General features: G+C 37.0%; 1 protein-coding gene across 4 annotated transcripts in view; it reads right to left on the bottom strand.

The window, feature by feature from the left end:
- MAP2K4 (mitogen-activated protein kinase kinase 4) overlaps positions 1-27,320 on the bottom strand; it is a 135,569-nt gene that overhangs the window by 19,760 nt on the left and 88,489 nt on the right. For all 4 annotated transcript variants that reach the window (XM_038536898.1, XM_038536899.1, XM_038536897.1 and 1 more), the window contains 3 exons: positions 19,187-19,306; positions 16,570-16,621; positions 13,258-13,385 (listed from right to left, as the gene is read on the bottom strand). In XM_038536898.1, coding sequence (XP_038392826.1) covers positions 13,258-13,385; positions 16,570-16,621; positions 19,187-19,306 — 300 coding nt within the window. The remainder of the gene's footprint in view (positions 1-13,257; positions 13,386-16,569; positions 16,622-19,186; positions 19,307-27,320) is intronic.

Genomic DNA, 27,320 nt, shown 5'->3' with positions numbered 1-27,320 from the left:
CAGCTTCTCCTTCTCATCTGCTCCTCCCTTCTCTCTCAAATAAATAAAATAAATAAAATCTTTAAAAAAAGAGAGAGAGAGAGAGAAATACTGGAAAATACATTTTTAAATTCCATTTACAATAGTAGCATCAAGAAACATGAATTCCTTAGGAATAAATTTAAAAGGCACACAAGGGTTCCTATACTGAAAACTACAAACACTGCTGATAGCAAAATGACCGAGAAACAGAAACAGCAGGTACTGAAAAACTTGGTAATGCCAAAATATCCACTGGTGAATGGATGAATAAACTGTGGTCTATCAGTACAATGCAGAACTTCTCAGCAAAAAAAATAAAATAAATAAAAGAATGAACTAACACAACAGCATGGTTATCTCTTAGACATTATGCTGAGAGAAAGAAGGCAAGACACAAACCAGTATATAGTGTAAGATGACATTTAGATAAAACTGGGAAAAGCAAATCCAATTACACAGAAAATAAGACCAATGATCTTTTTTTGGTGACAGACATCAATCAATCTCTTGATTGATGAGGCAATTACATGAATAACTACATTTCCCAAAATCTGAAGTATATATGTAAAATGGATGCCTACCATTTGTGGTACTGGTGTTTATTCTGAAACTGCTGTATGTTTATGTCAAAGAGGTGGAATTTCTAGCATGTGTGTGCTAAGAAAACTTACCCAACTCCTGTAAATAAGTCAAAAAAGGATTCCACTTCTTTTCATTCATACTGGAGCACTGACAAGCCTACCCGAGGATTATTTATATGTCCTTTCATTTTGCTTGATATTTATTATTCATTAGGGCCAGATACTTAAGTTACGTGATTACCTGTATATTTTTGTCCATGAGGGATGCAAATGATTTCTGTCTAGAAACCCCAAAGTTACTTCCTTATGGACCTGGAGATGATTGGCAGAACTGTATTTGAATGAGCCAACCCATCCTGGCATTTCTTCCTCAGGGATCATAAATATTGAATTACACAAATGTTCTTGAGCTAGTCTCACTACCATCCTGTCTGTCCAGTGTTCTTATGAATGAGTTCAATGTATTTTAGACAACTTCTTTCTTTACTTGTATGTATAATATTTTTAACATTTTGAAAATTATTCTTTGATAGGAGTAGATATTTAAGATTCATGAAATTAATTAAAGACCCTGCATCCTAAATCTAAACCCAAAGTACAGGCTTGAAAAACAAAAAGCTTTTTAAAAATATTAAAGTTTAAAGGAAAACATCAACTCGGAGAATAGGGTATGTAACATTAACAAAAATAGCAAAAAAAAAAAAAAAGATTAAAACAATTTTATATCCAAATATGTATATATGTATATAAATAAATATATAACTCAAGTTACACTGTATTGGAATATATAAAATAAAAACCAAAAAATAAGGAGAAACTGACAATAGTAATAGTAATGTTTCTTGGATTAAAGAGACAAAAAAAGAAGTGTTGAATAAATGTAATTAATAATACAGAGCAGGCTTTTTCCAATATTTCATTTTTAATTGATCATTGATCATGCTAAAAAGAATCTCAGTATGTCCCAAAAGGTAGAAGTGTACAGGCTAAGAAGCTTTGAAAGGAATAAGAGATTTTTAAAAATCAGTGAAACACTTTGTAGTGGTTAGCTATGATGTGTAACAAATTATCCTAAAACTTAGTAGCTCAAAACAACAAACGTTTATTATCTCACAGTTTCTGTGAGTCAGGATTCAGGGATTATTTTTGATGTGTGGTTCTGACTCAGTGTCTCATGACTGTACTCAAAATGTTGGGTAGGGCTGACTTTACTGGGTCTGGAGATTTATCACCAAGTTCATTCACACGGTTCCTGGCAGGAAGCCACAGTTCCTCACCACATGAGTTTCTCATAAAACTGCTTATGTGTCTTTACAACATGGCAGCTGGCTCTCTCCAAAGTGAGCAATCCAAGAAAGAAAGCAAGCTACAATGCTTTTTTATGACCTACTCTCAGAAGGGACACAATGTCCTTTCTGCCATATGTTCTTCATTAGAAGTGACTTGCTAAGTTCAGTCCATGCGTCATGGTCTCCACCTTTTAAAGGGAGGTGTATTAAAGAAATAGACAAATTTTTAAACTACCCCACATTTGGATATTAAAAACATTCCAGTAAATAGTTCTTACATCTAAAATTAAAAGCAACTAAGAAGATAAAAATATGTATGTGTATACATGTACACAAGTACACGGCCTACAAGTATATGCTGATGCTGAGGAAACAGTAAAATTTCACAGGTTTTCAAGAATTCTCTATATTTCCTCAAAGACTCCTGGTTAAGATGGATTTCAATCTAAAAGAATGAAAACTATGCCAGCACTAACGTTATGAAGTCTTGGGAAACTGTTTTAAACTTGAGGTCAAAGATGTTTCGCTCATGAGATAATCATTAACTTTTTACCATATGAATAAAGATGGAAATTTTCCCAATTTGATTGTTTAAAGCCAGCATAGCCCATGTTAAACCTTCACAATGTGAACTATAAATCAATCCCACTTAAACACTGTCATGCAGATATTATAAATATTAACATACCAAATGTAAAAATATATTAAACATATAAACTATGAGCCAGGTAGGGACTATTTCTCCAACACCAGAATGGATCAACCACAGGAAATAGATGTTACTGTGATAGTCATATCAGCAGCAATGCAGGGAGAAACATTTCCTCATGGACTGAATGATACCAAAAAGGCATTTAATAAAATTTTAACAGCTGTTCCAGATTCATTCTGATCTCTCTCACACACATTCACACACAGAAATTCACACAGAGTTAAATCAGAAAAAAAGCATTTGCTTTCAAGACCAAGAAACCGCAAGAATCCTACTATCAATATTGTCATTCAACATTGATCTAGATGCTCTAAGCAAAGCAACAGAAGTGAATGTGAGAAAAGTAAATACACACACAGGTATGAGAAATATCAATAAATACAAGGAGGGTCAAGGCAAAATTATTTGCAGAATGGTACCTTGAGTACCATCTGAAACCTATTCAAAAGTGAGGTAGATTAGTAATTTGGCTGGTTATAAAATTAACATATCAATCTAAATAGCTTTCCTCTGTATATCAGCAATTATTAGGAAAACACATTACATTTAAAATAGCAACAAAAAATTGTCTTAGCACCCAAGAACACAGCAGGGAACAAACACTAGAGTCTCAAAGGGCTCACCATCTAGTCAGGAGGAGATACATAAACTAAAATAATCAGGTGGTGATAAGGGTTACGAAGCACAGCAGGGTCAAGGAGGGAAGACAGAAAGGGAGGGTATTATTCAGATGTGATGGTCCATGAAGGATTATCAGGCATGTGATATCTGCTCCAAGACCTAACTAAAGTGAAAAACTGGCACATTAAAAATATTCATAGGGGAAAGAGTTCAAAGCAGAAAGAAAAGACCCCGAGGTAGGAATATTCTTCCATATACATATGGAATAGAGGTCGGTGCCATGGCCAGAGCTGGGCAAATGAGGCTGAAGGTAATATGAGGGCAATTCAGAAAGATAGCTGAGGGCAAGATCACATAAAGCCTTAAAGGACCATTATGAGGATTTGGGGATGAGTGTTAAGCAGAGAGATGGCACAGTCTGACAATGCTTGGAAAGGACAACTGGCCACTATGTTGACCACAGACTGCGTAGTAGAACAAGGTTAAGCAGGGAGACCATTCTGGAGACTACAGAAATCAGGCAGGTGAGAAATGTAGGTGGCCGGACCAAGGAACATCCATAGTTTTTAAGAGGGTGGGTTCTATGCCTTGAAAGTAAAGCAGACAAATGTTTGTTTATGGGAAGGATGCAGAATATGGAAAATAAAAGGAAATGAAACTTCAAAGTCTGTGCCCTGAGCAACTGGAAAGAGGAGTTGATATTTACTGAGATACAGACCAACAGGGGTTGGCAGGGAGGGAGCCCCCAGATCTTGTAGGGGGCAGAGAGGTGATATGATGAGGTCAAGAGCTTGGCAACGGACTTCCTATATTAATCACTTCTATAGGATCTCAGAATGGTTATAAAGTAGGAAACCAGATACTTGACTTTGGAATTACAGGTGAGATGTGGGCAGGAAAGAAGTTATCACCATTCACCATACCTGAGGATCCACGATGTGACAGATGCTACACTTTGATGAACAAAAGAAGCAAAGTATTAATCCTAAGGATTGGATGAATTCTCTAAAAAAATTTCAGTAGTTAAGAGAAAAAAAAGAGATTGAATGCTCAGCCCTGGGGCATACCAGTGTAAGGAGACTGGGAAGATGAGAAAGCCCTAGAGAATCAGGAGAGATGGGCCAGGCAGGAAGGTAACCAAGAGCAAGTAATGTCAAGAAACTAAGTGACAAAAGTCCTTCAAGAATATAGTATTTCAAACATTACAGGAAAACTAAGGAAGATCATGACTCAGAATTCACCAGGGGCTTCAGCAACATAAAAGACAGTGTTCACTCTGATAACAGTAGTTAAAATGAGGTGATGGGACAAAAGGACCCACGAGAATGGGTTCAGAAAGAATTAAAGGAGAAAAAGGGGGCGGCTGGGTAGCTCAATGGGTTGAGCATCTGACTCTTGATTTTAGCTCAAATTTTGATTTCAAGGTCATGAGGTTAAGCCCTGCTTTGGACTTGAAAATAAAAAACGGAGATAAAGCACACACAGTGGGTATAAACAAGTATTCAGAAATGACAACAAAATTTGAAAGAACTTATTAATAAATGCATACAGCCTGTTGGAAGGAAAAATTAACAAGAAACATTAAGATAACTGGAGTGGATGGAGAAAAACAACATATTCTTCATTGAGAAGACTCAAGAACATAAAAATGAAATAACCAAAGGAATTTCTACATCTAATGAGATGCCAATAAAATTCCTGAGTTACTTTTAACAATGATACACCATTCATATGAAAAATACAGAAATATGACACAATGCAGTTCAGAAACACTCCCAAATCCAAGGATTTAGTGTAAGAGTATTAAGTCCCAACAATGGAGTTTGAATAAACAGATAATTAAAAAAAAAAAAAAAAAAAAAAAACTCTTATTCTATAGGTGAAAAGGATTAACAGGGCACTTGTTGCTATGATCCCTGAGTAAATGCATAGAATTGCTGAGTCATTATACTGTATACCTGAGACTAATACTACCATATGTTAATTATTCTTGAATTAAGAAAAAAAAATTAGAGCTGTCTGCATGGCACAGTGGGTTGAGTGACCAACTCTTGGTTTCAGTTGAGATCATGATCTCATGGTCATAGGACTGAGCCCCACATCGGGCTCTGCACTCAGTGCTAAGTCTGCCTCAGATCCTCTTTCCCCCTCTCTCTCCCTCCAGTTTATAGTCTCTCTCCCTCTCAAAGAAGAGGCTCCCCATGGGAGCACAATGCGGGACTATCTTCTTTTAAAGATAAATAAAATCTTTAAAAGAAAAGAATAAAAAACAAATTCAGAGTTTAAAAAAATTCTTAGCTGGTTAACCATCTATGGGCAGAAAAGTTATACTCTTCCCTTTGATAACACACCAATACCGATCACAGCAGGATTAGAAACCCAAAGCATAAAAAACAAGAGCCTAAACTTAGGTACTCAAATGTGACTCTGCAACCATGTCTAATCTTGGTATAAGAAAGATATTTCAAGATATGCTAACAGCCAGAAACCATAACACCAATAAACTCACCACATGGAATCTTTCTACTTCTGTAATTGAACCACAAAATTATGTAAAAGTTCAAGACAAGGAACAGCTTCTGGGAAAACATATGTAACCTAAACCTAATAAGAAAAGGGTTAAAATTCTCATATTTTACATCAGTACAAAAGATTGGCATCTTCATAGAAAAATGGGCAAAGGTTAATACATAAAAGTGGCCAAATGTAAGAAAAAATGGAGAAGTATCTTTCTCAATGATTTTAAAATACATAACAAAAATCCCAGCAAATTTTTCACAAATCTCATTCTGACCTATCAACTCAACAAAGATAAAACCGTAACCCAGAATGATACCTATTTAGAAAACACACCCTTTCAATCCTGCATTGTTTTCCCAAAGGTATCAAGAAGCATGCCCCTTTTATAGCCAAGGGAAAACAGAAAAGAGTTGTGTAAAGACACAGCTTAAAAATTTTGCAGCAGTATTTAGAATAACAAAACACTTAAAAAACCATATGCAGGCAAAAATAGAAAGCCAGTTCATTTTTAGTGGCTAAATTCATTATATATGAAGATGCATCGACCTGGAAACATGCCTGCAAAAGCCTACAGAGCAGATGAAAAGCATATGTGCAAGAGAAAAATACATTTACATAAAAATGTAGGAGGACATATGCTCACAGCAATTTTTTCTCTTTATGAATGAATGATGGGTAATTATTTCTCCATTTTACTAGTCTGCATTTTATCTTTTATATATTGAGCAGGGACATAATCTTCCAATAAAGAAACAGTTATAAAAAATACCACATCTATAATACTATCAATAGTAGAGTTCTCAAACGTTGAGTTATTTCATTTGACATTTTATTTATTTTTTTAAGATTTTATTTATTATTTATTTATTTATTCATGAGAGACACACACAGAGAGAGAGGCACAGGCAGAGGGAGAAGTAGGCTCTATGCAGGGAGCCTGACATGGGACTCGATCCCGGGACCCCAGGATCATGCCCTGGGCTGAAGGCGGTGCTAAACCGCTGAGCCACCCGGGCTGCCCTCATTTGACATTTTAAAAACAGGTATAATGCAATGGGATTTCAAAGTCACCAGGAAGGGAAAATATCAAGCCACTGAGGATAAGCTGTTCATCTCAAAGTTACGGGTACAAACTAAAACTTTTCTGTGTAAACTACACAGAAAAAGTGACACATGAGCATCATTTAAGAATGTGCATGTATACACATATGCACTCAAGAGAGAAAATAATCCAATCTGGAATCTTTCCCTGAATATTCCAAAATGTTTTACTAGGCAAAAAATATTAAGAATCTATAAAAAATTCAAAATTAAGGTAGAAAGCTCTTCTAGAAAAAAACCATCATGAAGGTGTCTGGGTGGCTCAGGTAGTTAAGCTTTTGCCTTTGGCTCAGGTCACAATCCTGGGATCCTGGGATGGAGCCAAGATCCTTGGACTCCCTGCTCAGTGGGAAGTCAGCTTGTGTTCTGCCCCTCCCCCATCTCATGTATTCTCTCACTCTCAAATAAATAAATAAGATCTTTATAAAAGAAAAAAAGAAAACCATCATGGACTTAATGCCCAAAATGGGGGTAGGGGAAGTCTGTTGTTTTCTAACATTCAGAAATAAGCATTCAAACTGCTAAACAAAGAAAGGATATTGGTTACTCACTCGCAAATCCCCATTTCCAAAGATGACAGCAGTGTTATCCATGGACAGTTGTTTCCTAAGCTTGATTTCTGTGAAGTTAAAATTCTCAGAGACTGTGCACCTCAAGCACAGTCGCATTACTGGCCCAAAGAAGGGTGGCCTCCAGTTGCTGTTCCTTTAAGGGCTTTCCTGAGATATAATCCACACATGATACAATTCACCCACTTGAAGCACTCAATTCACTGGCTTTTCCTATATTCTCAGAACTGGGCAACCATGATCAGAGTCAGTTCCAGAACCCTTTCCCCACCCTACACTTTTGGCCACACTATCTGCTGTACTGCAAACTCCCTCCACCATCAGATCTGCTCATCTACTTTCTATTGCTATAGGGAAACCTGGACTTTCATATGAATAGAATCATAGAGTATGTGATCTTTTATACCTGGTTTCTTCCACTTAGCATGTCTTCAAGGTTTACCTACATCATAGCATGAATCAGTACCTCATTTTTGTTTAAGGCTGAGTAATATTCCCTTGTACACAGACCACCTTTTGTTTGCCCATTCATCCACTGATGGACATCTGGGCTATTTCAACCTTTTGGCTATCACACATTCATGTAGCTGAGTGCTATAAACATTCATGCACAAGTTTTTGTATGGACATGTGTTTTTATTTTATGAAAAACATTTTTCTTGAAATAAAAACACATTATTTGGATTATTACATACTATACACTATATGTATTGTTTTTCTTTTATTTTTCTCATTTAAAAAATCTTTAAACCAAGAAGAACAGGGATCTAATTGATTGACAAAGCCGTAAAAGCAATAGCTAGCCACCCTGAAGAAAACTTATTTTTTCCCAGTTGAAAAGCCTGAGACAGTTACAGCATTTATGATACTACAGAATAAACTGTTTTCCATAGACTAGAAGCTCTTCCAGTTATTAATAAGCATGCCACAATATGAAGTGGGTCTCACTGACGAATATTTGGGGAACACTAGATTTAGAAAAGTTGTTCCTTATTGAGATTTTTCTCAGTACTTTTAATTCCTGTGCTGATATACACAATGTATCTATACCACTAAAAATGGCACATGGTAGCTCCCAGTTAACTGACCCTACAAAGTTTTCTTGACAAACCTGTAACATGTCATCCAGAAATAAAAATTTTAAAAAGCCACTTCGTACACTATCTCCCAGTTATTTGAACAGGATTAGTGTGAAGCCATACTACCTTCATTAAAAGTGATATATAGAATGACACAGCAACAAAAGCAGAAGAGGTAACTCCAAGGGACCATCCCTCCAAAGAAACATGAAAAAAATAAGGAAAAAAACTGTCATAGCCAACTCTGTCAGAAATCTAAAAAAAAAAAAAAAAAAAAAACCAGAAGTTTCTAACAACCAAGCAAACAGTGAATCAAGAAAAAGCCAACTTAAAAGTGGTAAGTAACATTTGCAGCATTTTGACTTGACCTCATCCCAATCCCTGCTCCAGCTCAACAACAGTCTTGAAGATGGTAGCCAGCATTCCCGGGGTCGGACCCCAGACCCTGGGCCCAGAGGGAAGAGGAAACAGAGCATTAAGAATTGTGTTTGTTCCAACTTGTCTGAGGGCAATGAAGAAAATAGGTGGTGGTGCACCCGCCCCTCTTCTGCCTAACTTGGAACACACTCAAGGCAGAAAATCAAAGGACGTTTCTCGAAAATGTCATAAATGAATGACCCGTGGATGGCTAGTGTGGAAGATGAAGACAGAGATATATTAGAGAACCAGAGGTTAAGGCAGATTTGTAAACAGTTGAGTCAAGCAGGAGTGCCCAAGCATAGCCAATCTGCAAAGACTAGAATATTTGGTGTTTTTTTCCTTTTGTTTTGTTCATGTTTTTTTTTTCTTTTTAGGTCCTGGTACCCAAAAAAACCTAGGGAAACTAAAAACAAAACTGTCAAAACACTAGCTGAACACAAGCTAAGAAAACGGACATCAGAGACCACATAGGAGTAAGAATACAGCCTCTAAAAACAAGACGGTTGGAGGAAAAAAATCACTAGAGAAACAGCTAACATCTCACAGAAAGGAGCCAAACAAACCACAAATAGAAGAATCGTCACATTTTATTTCCAAAATTACAATTTAGTTCCAAAATCACATTTTATTTATTTATTTGAGAATCTCAATAGAGAGATTAGAATAGAGGGAGAATCTCAAGCAAACTTAAGGGGCTCACTCTCATGACCCTGAGATCATGGCCTGAGCCAAGAGAGTCGATTGCTCAACCAACTGAGCCCAAGCACCCCCAGAATCACCACATTCTAATACGCAAAATGTCCATTTCTCACACACACAAATACAAAGCGTGCAAAGAAACTAGAAAGTATGACCCATTCACTGGAGAAATGAACAGGAACAAGAAACTACCTGAGGAAACAGACATTGACAAAGTCAGATAACCCGGATGGAATAGAAAAATTCTTCAAAGCACACAAATTACCAAAACTGACTCAGAAGAACTAGAAAATCTGAACAGACTTGTAACAAGCAAAGAGACAGAGTTTGTAAGAGAAGCCTCTCAACAAAAATAAGTCTTATAGGGGCACCCGGGTGCTCAGTGGTTAGACATCTGCCTTTGGCTCAGGTCGTGATCCTGGGTTCCCAGGATCGAAACTCACATCGGGCTCCCCAACAGGGAGCCTGCTTCTCCCTCTGCCTATATCTCTGCTTCTCTCTGTGTGTCTCTCATGAATAAATAAACAAAATCTTTAAAAAAAAAAAAAAAAGAAAAAACTCTTATAGGGACTGGTTAATAAGTTCTTTACCAAACATTTTACCTGAATGGCCTTCCAAAGAGAAAAAAAGTGACCACCATTGTTTTAGTCTTATATACAAGTGGAAAATGAAAATTATATCCTGAAGAATCCAGCTTTTTGAAACCAAAGAGAGAAACAAATTACAGGTGAATGAATGTGTATTTCCAAATTTGTTGAATAGAGATCAAAGGAGGACACAAACATCAACAATTTCTTGATGTTGATGAGCTATAGCTTGGTCAGATTTTCAGGCCTAATAGGCTATATGTATTTTAAGAGGAGATTAAGCCAGGGTTTGAGAAATCCCCAAGATAAGTGAATTGACATATTTTAGAAAGAATTGCTATGAAATGAGTTCTTACTTCAACTATTAATTAAGACTAAGTATCTTACAAACTAATACAGATGGGCTCCTAGCACAGAAGAAAAGGTAGGTACAAGAGGAAATGCTCCTCAAAGACAGGGAAGCTGGTGTAACTTTTTAGAAGTCTCTTCATGTGTTGGAGGACTGCAGAGGGGAAGCATGTGAGGCTAGTGGGTGAAGGAATCCTTTGAGAATGAAAAGACCATCAATTACTCATCTGGAGAAGAGGAACAAAGAAAAAACTGTGAGAAAATGAATTTCTATTTTACAAATGTCTCAACTGCTTAAAAGAAAAAAAAATCATCTCTATAAGCATTACCATTAATGAAATAACCTAACAGGATGTGTTTTGTAATGTGACGCAATACGAAGTACCCATCATCTATGAAATATCCATGCTGAAAAAATTTATAGCCTGACATTACTCATGAGGGAACAATAATCAGACAAATCCAGAATGTGGGACATTCTTGGGAAATCTGTGTGTGAACAAGGTGATGTCATGAAATTCTTGTAATTATTTTAAGTTTCTGTTTTAGGTGTGGTGATGGTATTGTAGTTATGTAGAAGAGTGCCCTTTTTTATGAGAGAAACACACACCAAGTGTTTAGAATGACATTCGTGATATTTGCAACTTACTTTCTCATGGCGCAGAACACATACAGACACATACATCTGTGTGTTTATACACACACACCTCGATGAGGGAGGTGGGAAGGTCCCAAAACGTTAACATTGGCAATTGGTTTATGCAAACACTTGTGTTTCAACTCTACATTATTTATACACCATTATGTTAAATAATCCAAAAGAAATATCACAATTCCTAATTCCTATAGACTAAAGACAAATAATAAATCTTAAATAAAAGACAAGATACATTTCTGTGTTTTCTGTCAAGGTACATCAAGAAGAGTCAAGCCACCACAAGGCTGGTAATAAAATGAATGTCAATCACTCTTATCCATCTATAGGTCTCAGAAAGACTAGAATGGACAGAAGCATTTCATTTAGTTCAGTAAAGATTAGAGGTTGATTCCAAGGTTGAAGAAGCTTAGCAGGGAAAGAAAAGCCCTATACCACCTGGGCCTGTGAACCTTATTTCTACATAAAAATTGAAAGTCTACTTCTTTCTTAAAAGTTACCTGAATTCAAATATTCAGCTCTAGTTGGTCTGCAATTATATTTTTTAAACCTGCATAAATCAGGGACGCCTGGGTGGCTCAGTCAGTGGAACACCTGCCTTCAGCTCAAGTCATGATCTCAAGGTTCTGGGACTGAGTCCCCCCATCCTAATGGACTCCCTGCTCAGTGGGGTGCCTGCTTCTCCCTCTCTCTCTGCCTCTGCTCATGCTCTCTCACTCTGTCTCAAATAAACATAAAAATATATATATATTTATATATAATATATATGTCTTAATATATAAATATATTAAAATATATTATATATATAATGTAGATACATTATATATATCTTAAAAATATATATATGTATATATATCTTAAAAACCCTGCATAAATCAAACATAATTCTTAGTCAATGTCCCACTGCACAAACACCTGGTCACCCTTAATACTGTGATAAGCCCTACAAGTCCAGGTAACAGCTTCTAGTTCATTCTCAGGGTACATTTACTAAATGTGTAAATTATATGACTTCCCAAATGCTACGTGTATAACATTTTTATTTCTTACTTTTGAAATTGTTGTTCCATTTAACCCTAATTATCATGATGAGCCCAAGGCCTTCCAAATTTTCCCAATAATCTGCCTGGACAGTCAACATCCACAAAGCCCAAACTTCATATGAAAGTTTCTTTTTGTACAAACATACACACATGCACAAGCACACACAAATCCATAAAGACCACAGCCAAAACTACTGACAGGAATGCCTCAATAGTCTGCACAGCCTATTTATCACCACTTAAGAGCTGTGTACTAGTCCCCAAAGAATCACAGCCACATTAAGGAAGACACCAACATCTAGGGGAAGCGCTTAAAATATAGACACTAAATTTCTAAATACAGAGATCAAAATCCAGCCTGTTGGAACAGCATATGTGTACGTGCTGGGGTAAGAGGAGTATGACGTGTAGAAGGCTAGGGTAAGTCTATCTCTCTGAGGGGAAACAGGCTCTAGGTTGGCAAATACCCAAGATTTCCACCCTTGAATCTTTCAGTGTGCTTCATCCACCTCTAAGGAAGGGACCAACAATATTCAGAACATAGCCTCAGATTCTGTAAGACATACTAATTCCACTAGGAACCCCGGAAACTCCAGTCTCCCATTCTTCTCCAACTAGAAAAGAAGCATCAGTGACTGGCCTATAGACCACATTATCCATGTGTTAATGGGTGATGTGGACGCATGATCCGTAGTGTCCATGATCCTACAATGTTATCTACAACAGTCAAGTGAGCATGTGGAGTGTTGGAAACACAGAGGCCTTCTGAAAATTAACCAACCATCTGGTGGATGAGTGGAATAAAGAAATACAATGAAACAGGAGTTCACTGGTGTAATATCAGAGTTTCACAGAGAAGCTAGAACCTAAGTTTGGTTTTTAGGACAGAGAAAAATATTTAGTATGGTGAAACTGCATGACCAGTGGTAGACCCCTTAGAAGGAAAGCACCAAAGGGCACAGGCTCTCTGGGCAAAGACTATCAACCAGGAAAGTCTGGCCTTTGCACTTACTGCCATATATGGCCTACACCCGGCATCTCTTGTCTTGGCAATGGAGTCCACCAGCTGTCCACTGATGCCAAAGTCACAGAGCTTAATATTCCCACTCCTGTCCAGAAGAATATTGGAAGGTTTGATATCTGCAAGAGAGAGAGAAATGTCATTTCAAGTACAAGTGATCGATGAAATGAGCTACATTCTGAAGCACGTTAAGCAAAAATACCAAAAAAACCTTAGACTAGATAAGTGATCAGGTCCTTAAAAATTCAGATATAAAAGAAGATGAGGAAAAATGAGAAAACAGTGGTCTGAACACCAATGTTTAAAAACTCAGTATCAAAAATGCTTCATAATAAATGTAAGCATTCTATAATGCTTTGTTTTCATGGAAAGATTTATATTCATTTACTTGCTTCAAATTCATTACTTACTGGCCAAAATATGAACAATGAATTTAATCTACAAGAGTATACCAAGCTACTTTAGAGTAGATCAAAGACTAGCCACCTAAATGCAAACTGTACAAATTATACATCCACAATTTAAAGTTGAGTTTTATCTAACTCAGGAAAGTATCCAACCCAGTACATCTACAAGACCACAGCTTTGGGATCAGAGAAGCAAAGGTTCAAAACCTGGGTCCCAAATCCACAGCGTGACCTGGGGCAAGCTCCTTGACTTTGACTCAGCAATCATAATTTCGTCATCTACAAAATGAAAATAATTGCTAATCCATAGGGCTCTGGAAATTAAAAGACCTAATAATACAGTATCAGACCTTTATTTGTATTCAATAAATCCATCCATTTAATAATTATTTCTCCTTGAGAGAGATTTTTCTGACATTAGATGACTTCATCAGGTTTCCCTAACCAGCCCTTTCTTCCAGTTGGCCTTGAGAAACCAGATTCATTTTCACACCTTCTAAAGTGTGTGTGCTTACTTTCCTGTCAATTTGAGAAAGCCGAAATCTCTTCCATTTGCTTCTCCAAGGTTTTATAGTCTTGATAAATTGGGCCCTAGGCTTTCACCCCTTCTTCACTGACAATGAACTCAATGCCACTATGTGTTAATCTACTGTCTGGCCCATTCTCTCTCTTTGCTTATGAAGCCTCTATCCTGGTCTCAATGCTTCTATCCATTTCATTGTCACTAGCATGGATCAGTGAATAAAAAGGATACAAATAGATACAAGATACAAAAATATCTGTAACTCAGAAGGGGATGTACAAAAAAAACCTGAAAAGGTCTCCTGCCATCACTGACAGGGCTGCTTATCAAGCATCTATCCTACCACCCACCCCACCCCTTCCAGTGGAACCTGTATTTGATTTTATGGAAGTATCCCCTTTCTTCTCTGTAGCTGCAACCATACCTCTCCAAATGAGGGACTGGCTGGTCCAATTATCAGGGTAGCCTGATGCTCCTTGCCCAGAACCAGTTTAGGGTAAGGGCATGAAGCAACTCTGGTGAATGAGGCAAGAGAATACACCAGAGCAATGTACAGAAGATGTCCCAGCTCCTATGACAGCCACACAGGAAGAGGAAGAGCTTCTCCAAGAGGTATCATGTCTACATGTGACACTGGGGACTTGCTTTGGTAGTTATCACCCTGAGGATGGAGCCAAAAAAAGGGTGCTTGAGCCCTGAACATACTGTCCTTAGAGCTACCCCATCCTTGGACTTGTTAGGACAGATAATCAATTTCCTTGAAGTTTAAGGCAGTTAACTATAAGGCAGTAACTCATGATCAAAAGGACTCTTCACTGTAGCAAAAGAGCTAACTGATCCTAATAAAAAAGACTGCTATATTGGGGCTCCTGGGTGGCTCAGCTGGTTAAACATCTGCCTTGGCTCAGGTCAGGAACTCAGAGTCCTGGGATTGAGTCCCATGTCAGGGCTCCCTGCTCAGCAGGGAGTCTACTCCTTTTCCCTCCTCCCCTCCCATCACTGGTACATGCTCTCTCCCTCTCAAATGAATTAAAAAAAAAAAAAAAAAAATCTTAAAAAAAAAAAAGACTGCTATAAACTCATGGTTTTTATTTTACTAATAGGAAAACCCAAGTTATTTTTGAAGCTTTTCCCTTTTATTCAGCTACTCCTCGGTCACTGTCTTAGTGCTTTACTGTGACTGGCAAGTATCTCTAAAGTAACTGTAAATGCCCTAAAGGTGATACTACTTTCATAAGTGCAAAACACAGCCAAAAAGGAAGGAAAATCCCAAAAGCAGAATGCAATGAACTACAAGAAGAACAAAATCATTTTGTTTATGGGCCTAACTCTACATGACTTTAAGCCAAAAGAGAAAAATAAGCCCACCTAAAATGATTTTTAACAAGCATCAGGGCAAAGTAAAATTAAGTGAAATATTCTGTGGTTCAAGGTTAACTCATTTCAGTAGTCCTGAGTCAACCCCAAACTAAAACTACTTAAATGTGCCAATTACTAATTTCTGTAACCATGTTTCTAATTTCTAGAAACCATGTTTCCTAGAATGTGAGTCTTTTCACTTCTGCGAATATAACCTTTTACTTTCTGCCCTATTTATTGTCAGGCTGAGTCTCGCACTGTCACATATGGTCTTGGGTTTACCCATTACAAGTATCTTGAGGACCAGGAACCTGCAAACTTCTTCAAAGCCACCACCCCACTGCCCTGAGTCTAGCAGAGCAAGAAAGACAGCAACTATTTAATCTATTAGCTGTTTTAATTTCGTGATTCCCATTGACTTCCAATAAATCTACATCAAATACATCAAATCCTGACATTTGGACCTGTGCCCAACAAGGTCAAGATCACTGTTCTCACAAGTACAAATGCTTTAGAGGAATTTCAATGTACAATAATAATTAAAGCATCTCTATTTGCTAAATGTCCTCTTAAGCAAAGAAGAAACACCTGTCTTAAAATGCTCAAGGTACCACCCTCCAAACTCTTTCAATGTCCCCAGGATCACCTTCGTGCATATTTGTATACAAAGAGAAACATTATCTATTAAGCAAATAAATAATTATTTTTCAACTAAGAGTAATAAAAACCTTGCGGCAAAATCTATTTCAATTTGTAAACTTGATATACTAACAAGTTAAGCTGAAATTTATAGAATCTCAAAGGAAAAATACCCTAAATTAATAACAAAGTTTTACGGAGAAAAAAATAGTAATAGTGTCAGGGTACATATGTTTTACTAAAAATAGAAATATATCAGAAAAGCATACACAGGGACATTATAATTTTCAATAATGTTTTCCTATTAATGAAAAATATTAATCTCTTTAAGGAAAAATATTAATTTCCAACCTATAAAAAATAATTCATACCCACCTCTGTGAATGATTTTCAAGTTTTCTTTTAAGTGGTTTAGTGCTTTCACAGTCTAAGGACAAAAAGCAAAGATAGGATAAACAACCAATATCCTTTAATCCCACAGCACACAGTTCATCATAGGTTAACAGCCTTATAGCCGTTCACATTCTTGTAAGCTTAATTATGTCAATATTCTGTCCATTTTTTATGTTAACTAAAGATACTAATTATTTTAGATCTTCTGAAAATGCAGTTGTTTTTACATGCTATTACCTGACAGCTAAAAAGAACCCAATAACTTATAATTTTTTAATAAGTCATTACAAAGTTGTACATTACTTGCATCTTCAAATTTTTCAAGAATGGAAGTAATTCAGTACAAAAGAGTCCAGTCTGATTCCATTATCAATTCTATCAGCTAATAAGTCTTTCCAAATTTCCTCCGTTTCTCATAATTATTCATTCACCTTCACTCTGTGCTGAGTCTTCAAAGTAATTTTGGCAAAGTCAAAGTATCTGTTCAACAACTATGGGAATTTCTGCAGAATTTACATTGTTTAATCACTGCTTGTGGCCAGAAATTAGGCATTTCTTCAGAAATATAGGGAACAGGGGCTTGAATCGAAATTTCTACAATCTCAAAGAGAACTGAAGAACAAGCCAACCCTTTGCTATCAAATGGTCAAGTCTCTGCTCCATCAAGCTGCTGGGTGTCAGGAATGCTGAACTCGTAATTTTTCAAGTAGCTAAGGCCTTTTGTGTTTCTTTGGGTCATTAATTAGCAAAAAAGAGGTTTAGCACAAAGTAATTTTAAATGTTATGCTTAATAGAAAGGATGATCACCGAGTCTAGAAACATAGGCAAATATGTAACAAATGATTTATTTGTGTGTCTACATTACACTTACTGCAATACACAATAAAATAATTTTGTCTATGATTTCTAACTTCATGATCACCCTGGTTAGAAACAGGATTCTGGGGCAGCCCAGGTGGCTCAGCGGTTTAGCGCCGCCTTCAGTCCAGGCCATGATCCTGGAGATCCGGGATCGAGTCCCGTGTCAGGCTTCCTGCAGGGAGCCTGCTACTCCCTCTACCTGTGTCTCTGCCTCTCTCTCGCTGTCTCTCTCATGAATAAATAAAATCTTAAAAAAAAAAAAAAAGAAAGAAAGAAACAGGATTCTGGGATCAGGTTGCCTGAGCTTAAATCATTTGCTACCTACAACTGTATGAAGTTCAAAGCAAATTAATTACTTAACCTCTCCATGCTCCAGATCTGTCATCTGTAAAAGGGGTTACTATTCACCACAGAGAGTTGCTATGAAGATAAAATGTCATAAGATCTTAGCCTGATGCAAGTAAACATTCAATAACCATTAGCTACTGTCATTATTCTACTATTGTTGCATTATAATTATCATGAATAGTAAAAGTTCCAAGATAATACTGGGTTTGGGATATTGGACAGAGAGAGAAGACAAAATTGACCAATATAAAATGTCATATATCTTCCCAAGAATAAACAAGTTTCTAGAATTACTCAGTTTCACTTTATAAAATCATATGAAAGGGTATATACTGTAATGTTAAGCTCATAAAATATTTAAATTTATGTACCAATCTGGCTAAATAAATTAAAATATTAACATAAATCTTAAGACCATTATGACTTTAATCTGATTTTTTAAAGTCCAGTTATACACACACACACACACACACACACAGACACACGTAAGTTTCACAACTAAAATACAGTTCAGAAACTGCCTATGGATTTTTATATTAACCCTTAATGATCAAATAGGATCAACTGGCAATCAGCAGACTATACTGGAGGTGAAGGATGTAAGAACAAAGAGGCAGGAACTTGCATGCAACCAGAATTTCTACTTTACGGCTTCCTATAAAACTTAGCTTATACATCTACTAACCTACGTCAATGTCATTAGCTCAGAGTCTCAAGGCTTTCTAAGAATCTTACTAATTTTACTCCATTGAAAGGATTTTTGTGAACAACCTTTGCAACTAAAAGATTCAGAGGAAGAAAAACGATCAGGAATTCACTTTGAAAACTACAAACACATGTGTAAAAGAGTACCTCTTTTGTTTTTGGTACTCTGGTAAAAGTGAACTGGCCAAATCAGCAGCAATGTTGGTTACTGAAACTGCCAGTCAAAAATTTCAATAGCTTAGAGTGGACCACTCAAATCTTAAACCACAGGAAAGACACCCTAAGAATTTCAGTGAAAGGACTTGAAGGGACTGCTGTGATTCTGATTAATTTAGAGATAATGGTGAGAACATAAGCAATTTAAAAGTAGTTAGAACAACAGGGCTAAAAGGAACAGAAAATTTCTTTTTCTGGTTTTGTTTACAGCACAATCTACTATGATTCATTGTGATTTTAATGAACAGAATATTGTAGTTTTTACATAGAACATATTTTGAAAACTGTTCTTATGACTTGTACTAATTACCCCACAGAAGTGATTTTTGTCTGTCTTCCTATTACAAATGATTTTCCAGGAAGGTCAGCAACATTCTGTGAAGGACATTCTGATAGGTGCATTCAAAACTCCAGAAGCATCTTTATATAAGTATATACAGAAGGAATAATTTGAAAACCAGGTACTTACTGCTAAAGTGATTTTGCCTAAAATTTCTTCTGGAATAACATCATCTAATACACTATATACATATTTGTAAAACTTATCAAACGAGGTAGACATGAGTTCCATACAGATCCAACAGTCACCCTATAAAATAACAAACAGCTGTTATTCCTTTACATCTTAGTATTAAGTACTATGTTTCCTTTACTTAAAATAGAAATACAATTAGAGAAAAAGCAATCTTCTTCATCTTTTTTTTTTTAATCTTGCATTAGAGGGAATTTTTGGTTTTTATTAAAGCCCTGGCCAGAAGAGTCTCCTCCTGTGTAAACACAAACTTATTTATTCAACTTCCCCACTCTTGACTGTAAAGTCAGGGATGGTCTTATTACATAGAAATTTTTGTGCTTTTAAAAATATATCAAATTTTGCCATAATCAAATACAAACATAGAAAATATGTGGGAAACTGTTTACTGTCACTAATAAAGAAAAGCAGATTACAGGAATCCAGAGGTTCTATATAAACTTCTGAAATTAGTAAGAAAGGAAGAAAAATACACAGAGCAAACCCAATGTCTCAAATCCTTGCACAAATGCCCCCTTCTCAGGTGGCTGACATTTAAAATGCAGGTCATTTCACTCTTAGCATCCCCTCACCCTGCTCTGTGCTGTCTTGCCCTGAAATTTTATAATAGAAAATATAACTTGTTATGTTTGTCATCCAGCTCCCTTAACTAACACACACTCCACCAGCACAGGGGCTCAATAAACATTCCCTAGATGAATGAATGCTTGCCATAATTAAACTGAATCATCCAAACACTGTTGGTAGCATCACAATGTGTTTTAAACCAGACAGAAGGCAATTTGACAATAAAACAAGAGAGACAGTATTTATACCCTTTGATACAGTCATCTCATGACTGGAAATCTAATTAAACAAATAGTTCACAAATTCCAGAAAAAAAGAAAAAAAAAAAAACAGAAACAAAACTCAAAAGCATGGAACGATCTCACAAGAAGGAATGGAGTACTATTAAAGGGATTATCTAATATTACTGTTACCTGGAAACTACATGGTTTGTGAGAGGTATGCATGAAAAAACACAGCATATGAGCAGATAGCCCAGTTACAACGCTCAGAAAGGATGAGTATGTATGAACAATCGCCACAAAGGACCTTACAAGCGTGAGAACAGATGCCAGGACTATGATAAAAATGATCTCAAAAGAGTTTGCATGTTGTTACTAATTTATAGGCCCAGCTGTATCCTTGGAGATTTTTGACCACTAATCTCCCACCTGGATAATCATGTAGGAGGTTAATGCCCATTAAGGTAAGAACGGCCTGTGTAGAATGACAATCCAATCAGCAGCAGAGCCATGAACAGAACAAAATCCAGTTGCTCCCAACAACACATACAAAGCCAGGACACTGTCTCACATGCAGGAAACACACGCTGCGCTGAATATGGAGACCAGCACTCTGAAGACAGGACGGACACCCGCTAGAGCATGCATGTAGCTACATGGCTTCACAGAATGCTTATATATTTGACACAGTGAACTTCTACTTATATTTAAGTCTGTGTTCTCTCTCTGTGGCTCCTTCTTCTGAGTGCTCTTGCAGATAGACACTCACAAAAGACTAGTAACATCCTTCACCCAACACAAACACTTGAATTTATTTGAAGCTAAAGACACCATCTCAATAGATGCACTAGAATTTTTTTATTAGAGCAAAAGAGAGTTGTGGGACCCCCTCAACTCCTCATCTAGGAAACATGGCTGCCCCACCATCCTCAACAGAGTAGGACAAAACTCAAATGAGTTAACACATAAAGTACAAAATAAAGGGTCTGGCAGGTACAGAAAATGAGGGTGGGGAGGAAGGATGGAAAACAGGAAGGCAACTAAAAAGAGAGAGACAGACATGGAAGAGGGGAAATAAAGGCAGGAACTAAGTAGAACTTGGGGGCAGGGGGGGAGACGGACAATGCTACAATCAGCTCCAGAGAGACCGAGAGAGATCTCTGTGGTTGCCAAGGCACATAGCCTAATGTGAACTTCTGATTTCATCTGGCAGTTCCTTTTGACCATAACTGAGAACAGACAGCAGCAGCAGTGAGCTGCTTTTGAAAAAAACAAGGGGGGTGGGGGTGGGATGGTTTGAACTGCCTCAAAAAGCAACAACAGCAACCTTATTTTCATGGTCGAGCACAAGAAGGGACACCCACACGACTGAAATATGCAAAAGCAGAAATCACTAAATACGGGTTTACTGAAAAGAAAGGTGGAGGATGATGAAAAACTGAACCAGTAAGATCAAGATAAGTGTTCCTAGAGACAAAAACCAGATAAAACCACTGGCTGCTTAGACATACCCACTCAGAAAATAAACTGTTTAAAAAGACACCACTCATGGAGCACCTGGGTGGCTCAGTGGTGAGCGTCTGCCTTTGGCTCAGGGCATGATCCCGGGGTCCTGGGATCGAGTCCCACATTGGGTTCCCCACAGGGAACCTGTTTCTCCCTCTGCCTATATCTCTGACTCTGTGTGTTTTATTTATTTATGAATAAATAACAAAATATTTTTAAAAAAAGACACCACTCACAATACAAAGAAAAATTGTAAAGCTCCTAGGAACGTATATAACAAAAGAAGCAAAACGCTCATGACAACATGTATAAGATATGACTAAAGACATAACAAGTGACCAAAGAAAGAGGCAAACAATGTGAAGACACAAGATCATAAAAGTGTCAGATTCCCCTAAATTAGCTTAAGAACTCAAGTAAATTCTAATCAAAATTATCATGTACCTGGACAAGCTGATCCTAAAACATATAGGAAAGTTGAGCCAGGGTGCACGGGTAGCTCAGTCAGCTGAGCATCTGACTCTTGATTTCAGTTCAAGTCATGATCTAAGGGTCGTGAGACTGAGCCCCACACATCTGGCTCCACATTCAGTATGGAATCGGCTTGGGATTTTTCTCTCTCTCCTCTGCCTCTGCGGCCACACTCACATGCACTCTCTCTCTCTCTCTCAAATAAAGCAATTAAATTTTTTAAAAGAAAAGTAGAGCCAAGAATGGCCAAGGCATTTTTTTTTTAAAGATTTTATTTATTTATTCATGAGAGACACAGAGAGAGGCAGAGACATGGGCAAAGGGAGAAGCAGGCTCCTCGCAGAGATCCCGATGCGGGACTCGATCCTGAACCCTAGGGATCACGTCCTGAGCCAAAGGCAGACACTCAACCACTGAGCCATCCAGGTGTACATAGCCAAGATGATTTTAAAGAAGGGAGCCTAGTCTACTAGACAAAGATTTTTTTATAAACCTGTCACAATAAAAGGCAGTGGTATAAAATAGAGAGGGAAGTAAAAATACCAACAGAACAGATTCAAAAGCTCATGCACACATGGAAATTTGAAAGATGATAAATATAGCAAAGCAAACAGTTGCAAAAGCATGGAATATTCAATGAATGTTGCTGGAACCACTGGCCTTCCAGATAGAAAAGAGTTAATTAGGTAAGTACCTCAGATCATTCACAAATAAAAATACCAAAAAAAAATCTCAAATGGATTTTTTTTTTAAAGTTAAGGCTTAAAACTTTTTTTAATAAGAGTTCTTCAGGGTAGGAGACTTATTTCTTCTCCAAATCACACATGAAAAGAATAAATCATGAAGAGTAAGATCCGCTAAATTGAACTCCATTATAATGGATATTTCCGTATGACAAAGGATACCATACTGTAAGTTCAAAAATAAAACAAAAGCACCTACTTGGATAATAATCAAGAATTAGTACCCTGAATACTAAAGCACTATGCTAAATTAATTAGGCAAAGACAAAACTTAACGGAATAATGGCAAAGGGATATTGATAGGCAATTTACAAAAGACCTGAACACATATGTAAAAAAATTATGTACCTTGTCAGTAGTAAAAAAAAAATGTCATTTTTAAAAATTTTTTTATTTATTCATGAGAGACACAGAGAGAGAGAGAGAGAGAGAGAGAGGCAGAGACCCAGGCAGAGGGAGAAGCAGGCTCCATGCAGGGAGCCTGACATGGAACTCAATCCCCAGTCTCCAGGATCATACCCTGGGCCAAAGGTGGCACTAAACCACTGAGCCACCCAGGCTGCCCGAAATGTCATTTTTAAAAGTAAGATACCACTTCAAACTCACCCAATTGGCAAAAATGAAACATTTAATAATACCAAACGTTAGCAATGAGATCTATGTCAATAAATGTTTCTGGGTTGCCCAACAACCACCTCCTCTTTGTTATTTACATCATGCCCAGCTGAAACTACATATCCCAATCTTATATAGAGAAGGGCAGCCAGTGAAATGTCAACACAGTCGGCTGATGATTGCAGAACAGCCTTTTTGGTTCTTCCCACTTCTCTTCCTTTGTGTGGACATTACAGCTGACCTACACGAGCCAACCTGGACCACCAGGGCAACCTTAACAATGTAAACCACAAACTCAGTAAGCCACTAACAGGTTCCAGTACTAACACCCAAATACTATTCCTGATATGGAAATCCTCATTCTTATTGGTAGAAACAGAAGTTAGCACAACTGCTGTGAAGAGGAATATGCCAATATAAAGTTGAAAACAATTCATATTACTTAACCCAGCAATTATATTTCTAGGCATATGCTATACAGAATCTGTAACCTATGTTGTTAAGGAGAAATGTAAAAAGAAGTTCATTTTTACATCCTTTATAACTGCAAAAATGAGAAATGACCTATATTAGGATTATTAAAGAAACATTAAAAAATGGTATATTTAATTATAGAATACTACACAACAGTTAAGATAAATTAACCAAATCAGGGGTGCCTGGCCAGCTCAGTCAGTAGAGCATCCAACTCTTGATCTCGGGGTCATGTGTGTGTTTACTGGGCATAGAATCTACTTTAAAAAGCCAACAAATAAAATGTTGGGTCCACTGTGATTCCCCTCTAAGTGTCTGTACGTTCAAACTACTTCACAGTTTAAAAAAAAAAAAAAGCAAGAACTACCTTAAGAAACTAAAAACAGATGAGCAAATTAAGCCAAAATATGCAGAAAACAAGAAGAGTGATCAGAATGAAAAAAAGAAAACTTTTCTTTAAAGATTTTATTTATTCATGAGAGAGACACAGAGAAAGAGGCAGAGACATAGGTAGAAGGAGAAGCAGGCTCCCCACATGGAGCCCGGTGTTGGACTTGATCCCAGGACCCTGGGATCACAACCTGAGCCAAAGGCAGATGCTCAACCACTGAGTCACCTAGGTGCCCTTGAAAAAAATTTTAAACAGAAAAATAATATAGAAAATTAATGCAACTAAAAGCTGGCTCACTGAATGATGGATAAAATTGATAAATCTCTAGCCGGACTCATCAAGTAAAAATAGAGGAGATGCAAATTACCTATTAAATTGTCAATTAGTTTGACAATTTAGATGAAAGAAACAAATTTCTTCAGAGAAACAAACCACCAAACTTTATTCCAGAAGAAACATAACTTGAATAGAAAACTCTGTCTTTGAAAGTAACTGAACTTGTAGTTGAAAAGCTTCCCATAAAGAAAAGTCCTAATTCAAATGGCTTCTTTGGTGAAGTCTACCAAACATTTACAAAAGAAGTAATACCAAGTCTATATAAATTTTCCCAGAAAGCTGCAAACAAGGGAGTATTTTCCTACTCATTCTATATGGCTAGCACTAATATACTGACATGAAAGCCAAACAAAAACATTATAAGAAAAATACGGATCAGTATCTCTGAAGAACACAGATATGAAACTTCCAAATAAGGGCACCTGGCTGGCTTAGTCAATAGAGCGCACAACTCTAGATCTCAGGGTCATGAGTTCAAGCAAGCCCTACAATTGGCATGGAGCTTATTCAAAAAAAATAAGTAATAAAATTTTAAAAACAGAACTTCAAAATAACATTTCAGCAAATTTAATCCAACAATATATTAGAGTGGTAATACATGATAATCAAGTAGATTTATCCCAGAAATGCAAGGTTGGTTTAACATATGAAAAGCAACCCATGTAACTTACAATATGAAAAAAAGAATTTAACATCATACAATCACCTTAAAGATGTAGAAAAAGAATGGGGGAAACTCTAACATCTATTCCTCATTAAAAAAAAAAAAAAAAAAAACCTCAGCAAATTAGGAATAGAAGGGCACTTCTTCAACCTGATAAAGAATATCTATGAAAAACTTACAGCAAAAAAAAAAAAAAAGAAAAAGAAAAAGAAAAAGAGAAGACTACAGCTAACATCGTCCTTCCTGATGAAACCCTAAAGATCTCCCTAGGATCAGAAACAAGACAGGATGGCCACTGTCACTGCTTCTATGTACTAGAGGATCTAACCAGCACAGTAAGATAAGACATAAGTAAATAAATGGAACCCAAACTGAAAAGAACTCTCTTTATTCACAGACAACATGATAATCTATACAGAAAATGTGATGGAATCTACAAAAAGCTACAAGAACTCATAAGTCAACTTGCACTAGAATGTCCTAGGGGCCCTCTGGGTGGCTCAGTCAGTGAATCATCTTCCTTCAGCTCAGGTCATGATCTTGGGGTCCTGGGATGGAGCCCCACACCAGGCTCGGCGGGGAGCCTACTTCTCCCTCTCCCTCTGCCCCTCCCCACTTATGTTCTAGCTCACTCTCTAATAGATAAAAATCTCTAAAATTCTTTTTAAAAAATTAAAAGGGGGGATCCCTGGGTGGCTCAGCGGTTTAGTGCCTGCCTTCTGCCCAGGGCATGATCCTGGAAACCCGGGATTGAGTCCCACGTCTCAATCTAGGAGGACTGAGTCCTCCTGCAAGGAGCCTGCTTCTCCCTCTACCTGTGTCTTTGCCTCTCTCTCTCTGTCTCTCATGAATAAATAAATAAAATCTTAAAAAAAATAATTAAAAGGAATCAAGTTTAAAGACCAGCACTACCTGATCTTAAGACTAGCTGGAGGACTCAAGACAGTGTGGAACTGATACAGAGACAGAACACAAACAAATCAATAGAAAAGACTAGCTAAAAAAAAAATTAAAAAAAAAAAAAGGACTAGTCCAGAAACAGACCTACACACCTGGGGTCAACTAACTTCTGACAAAAGAGCAAAAGATATCCACATGTAAATAGTAAACATTAATCCATACCTCCCTACCATATAAAAACGAACTCCAAATGGATTATAAATATAAATGTTATCTGAAATTATAAAAGTCTATAAGAAAACATAGGAGAAAATCTGAGTGACTTTGAGTTAAGCAAAGATTCCTTCTTACATACAATATCAAAAGCACAATACATTTTTTCTTAAAAAAAAAAAACCAACAACAACAAATTGGCCTACAACAGTATTAAGAACCTTCATTTTTCAAAAAAAAAAAATGTTGTTAAGAGTATAATGAATAAAGTCACACATGGGGGAGCAAATACTTGCAATCATATATCTGATAATAAACTTATATCCAGAATATGTTTTTTTTAAAAAAACTCCCAAGGGGCACCTGCGTGGCTCAGTCAATTAAGTGTCTGACTCTTGGTTTTGGCTCAGGTCATGATCTCAGGGTCATGAGATCCAGCCCCACATTGGGCTCCATGCTGAGTGAAGAGTCTGCTTGAGATTCTCTCCCTTTCCCACTATTCTTTTCCCCTGTGCTCTTTCTCTCTCTCTCAAATAAATAAATAAATTTTTTAAAAAATAAAAACTCCCAAAACTCAAAAAGAAACAAAAAAAGCTTTTTAAAAAATAAAGTTGGAAGAGGAACTTCATCAGAGAGGACATATGGTTGGTAAACAGGCACCTGAAAAGCTTTCAACGTCACAATCCATCAAAGAAACAAATTTAGGGGTGCCTGGGTGGCTCAGTCAGATAAGTAGCAAACTCTTAACTTGGGCTGAGGTCAAGATTTCAGGGTTCTGGGATCCAGCTCCTTGCGGGACTCTGGCTCAGTGGGAATCTGCTTCTCTTCCTCTCCCCTCTGCCCCTCTCCCCACTCATTCTCACACATGCATGTGTGCACCCTCTCTCTAAAATAAATAAATCCTTAAACAAAATTTTTTAAAGACAGTGAGATTCCAGTTTACACCAATGACAATGGCTAAAAATTGAAA

The sequence above is a fragment of the Canis lupus genome, chromosome 5 (genome assembly GCF_011100685.1).
Source record: "Canis lupus familiaris isolate Mischka breed German Shepherd chromosome 5, alternate assembly UU_Cfam_GSD_1.0, whole genome shotgun sequence".
Lineage (NCBI taxonomy): Eukaryota > Metazoa > Chordata > Mammalia > Carnivora > Canidae > Canis > Canis lupus.
This window is presented reverse-complemented; position numbering and strand designations above follow the sequence as displayed.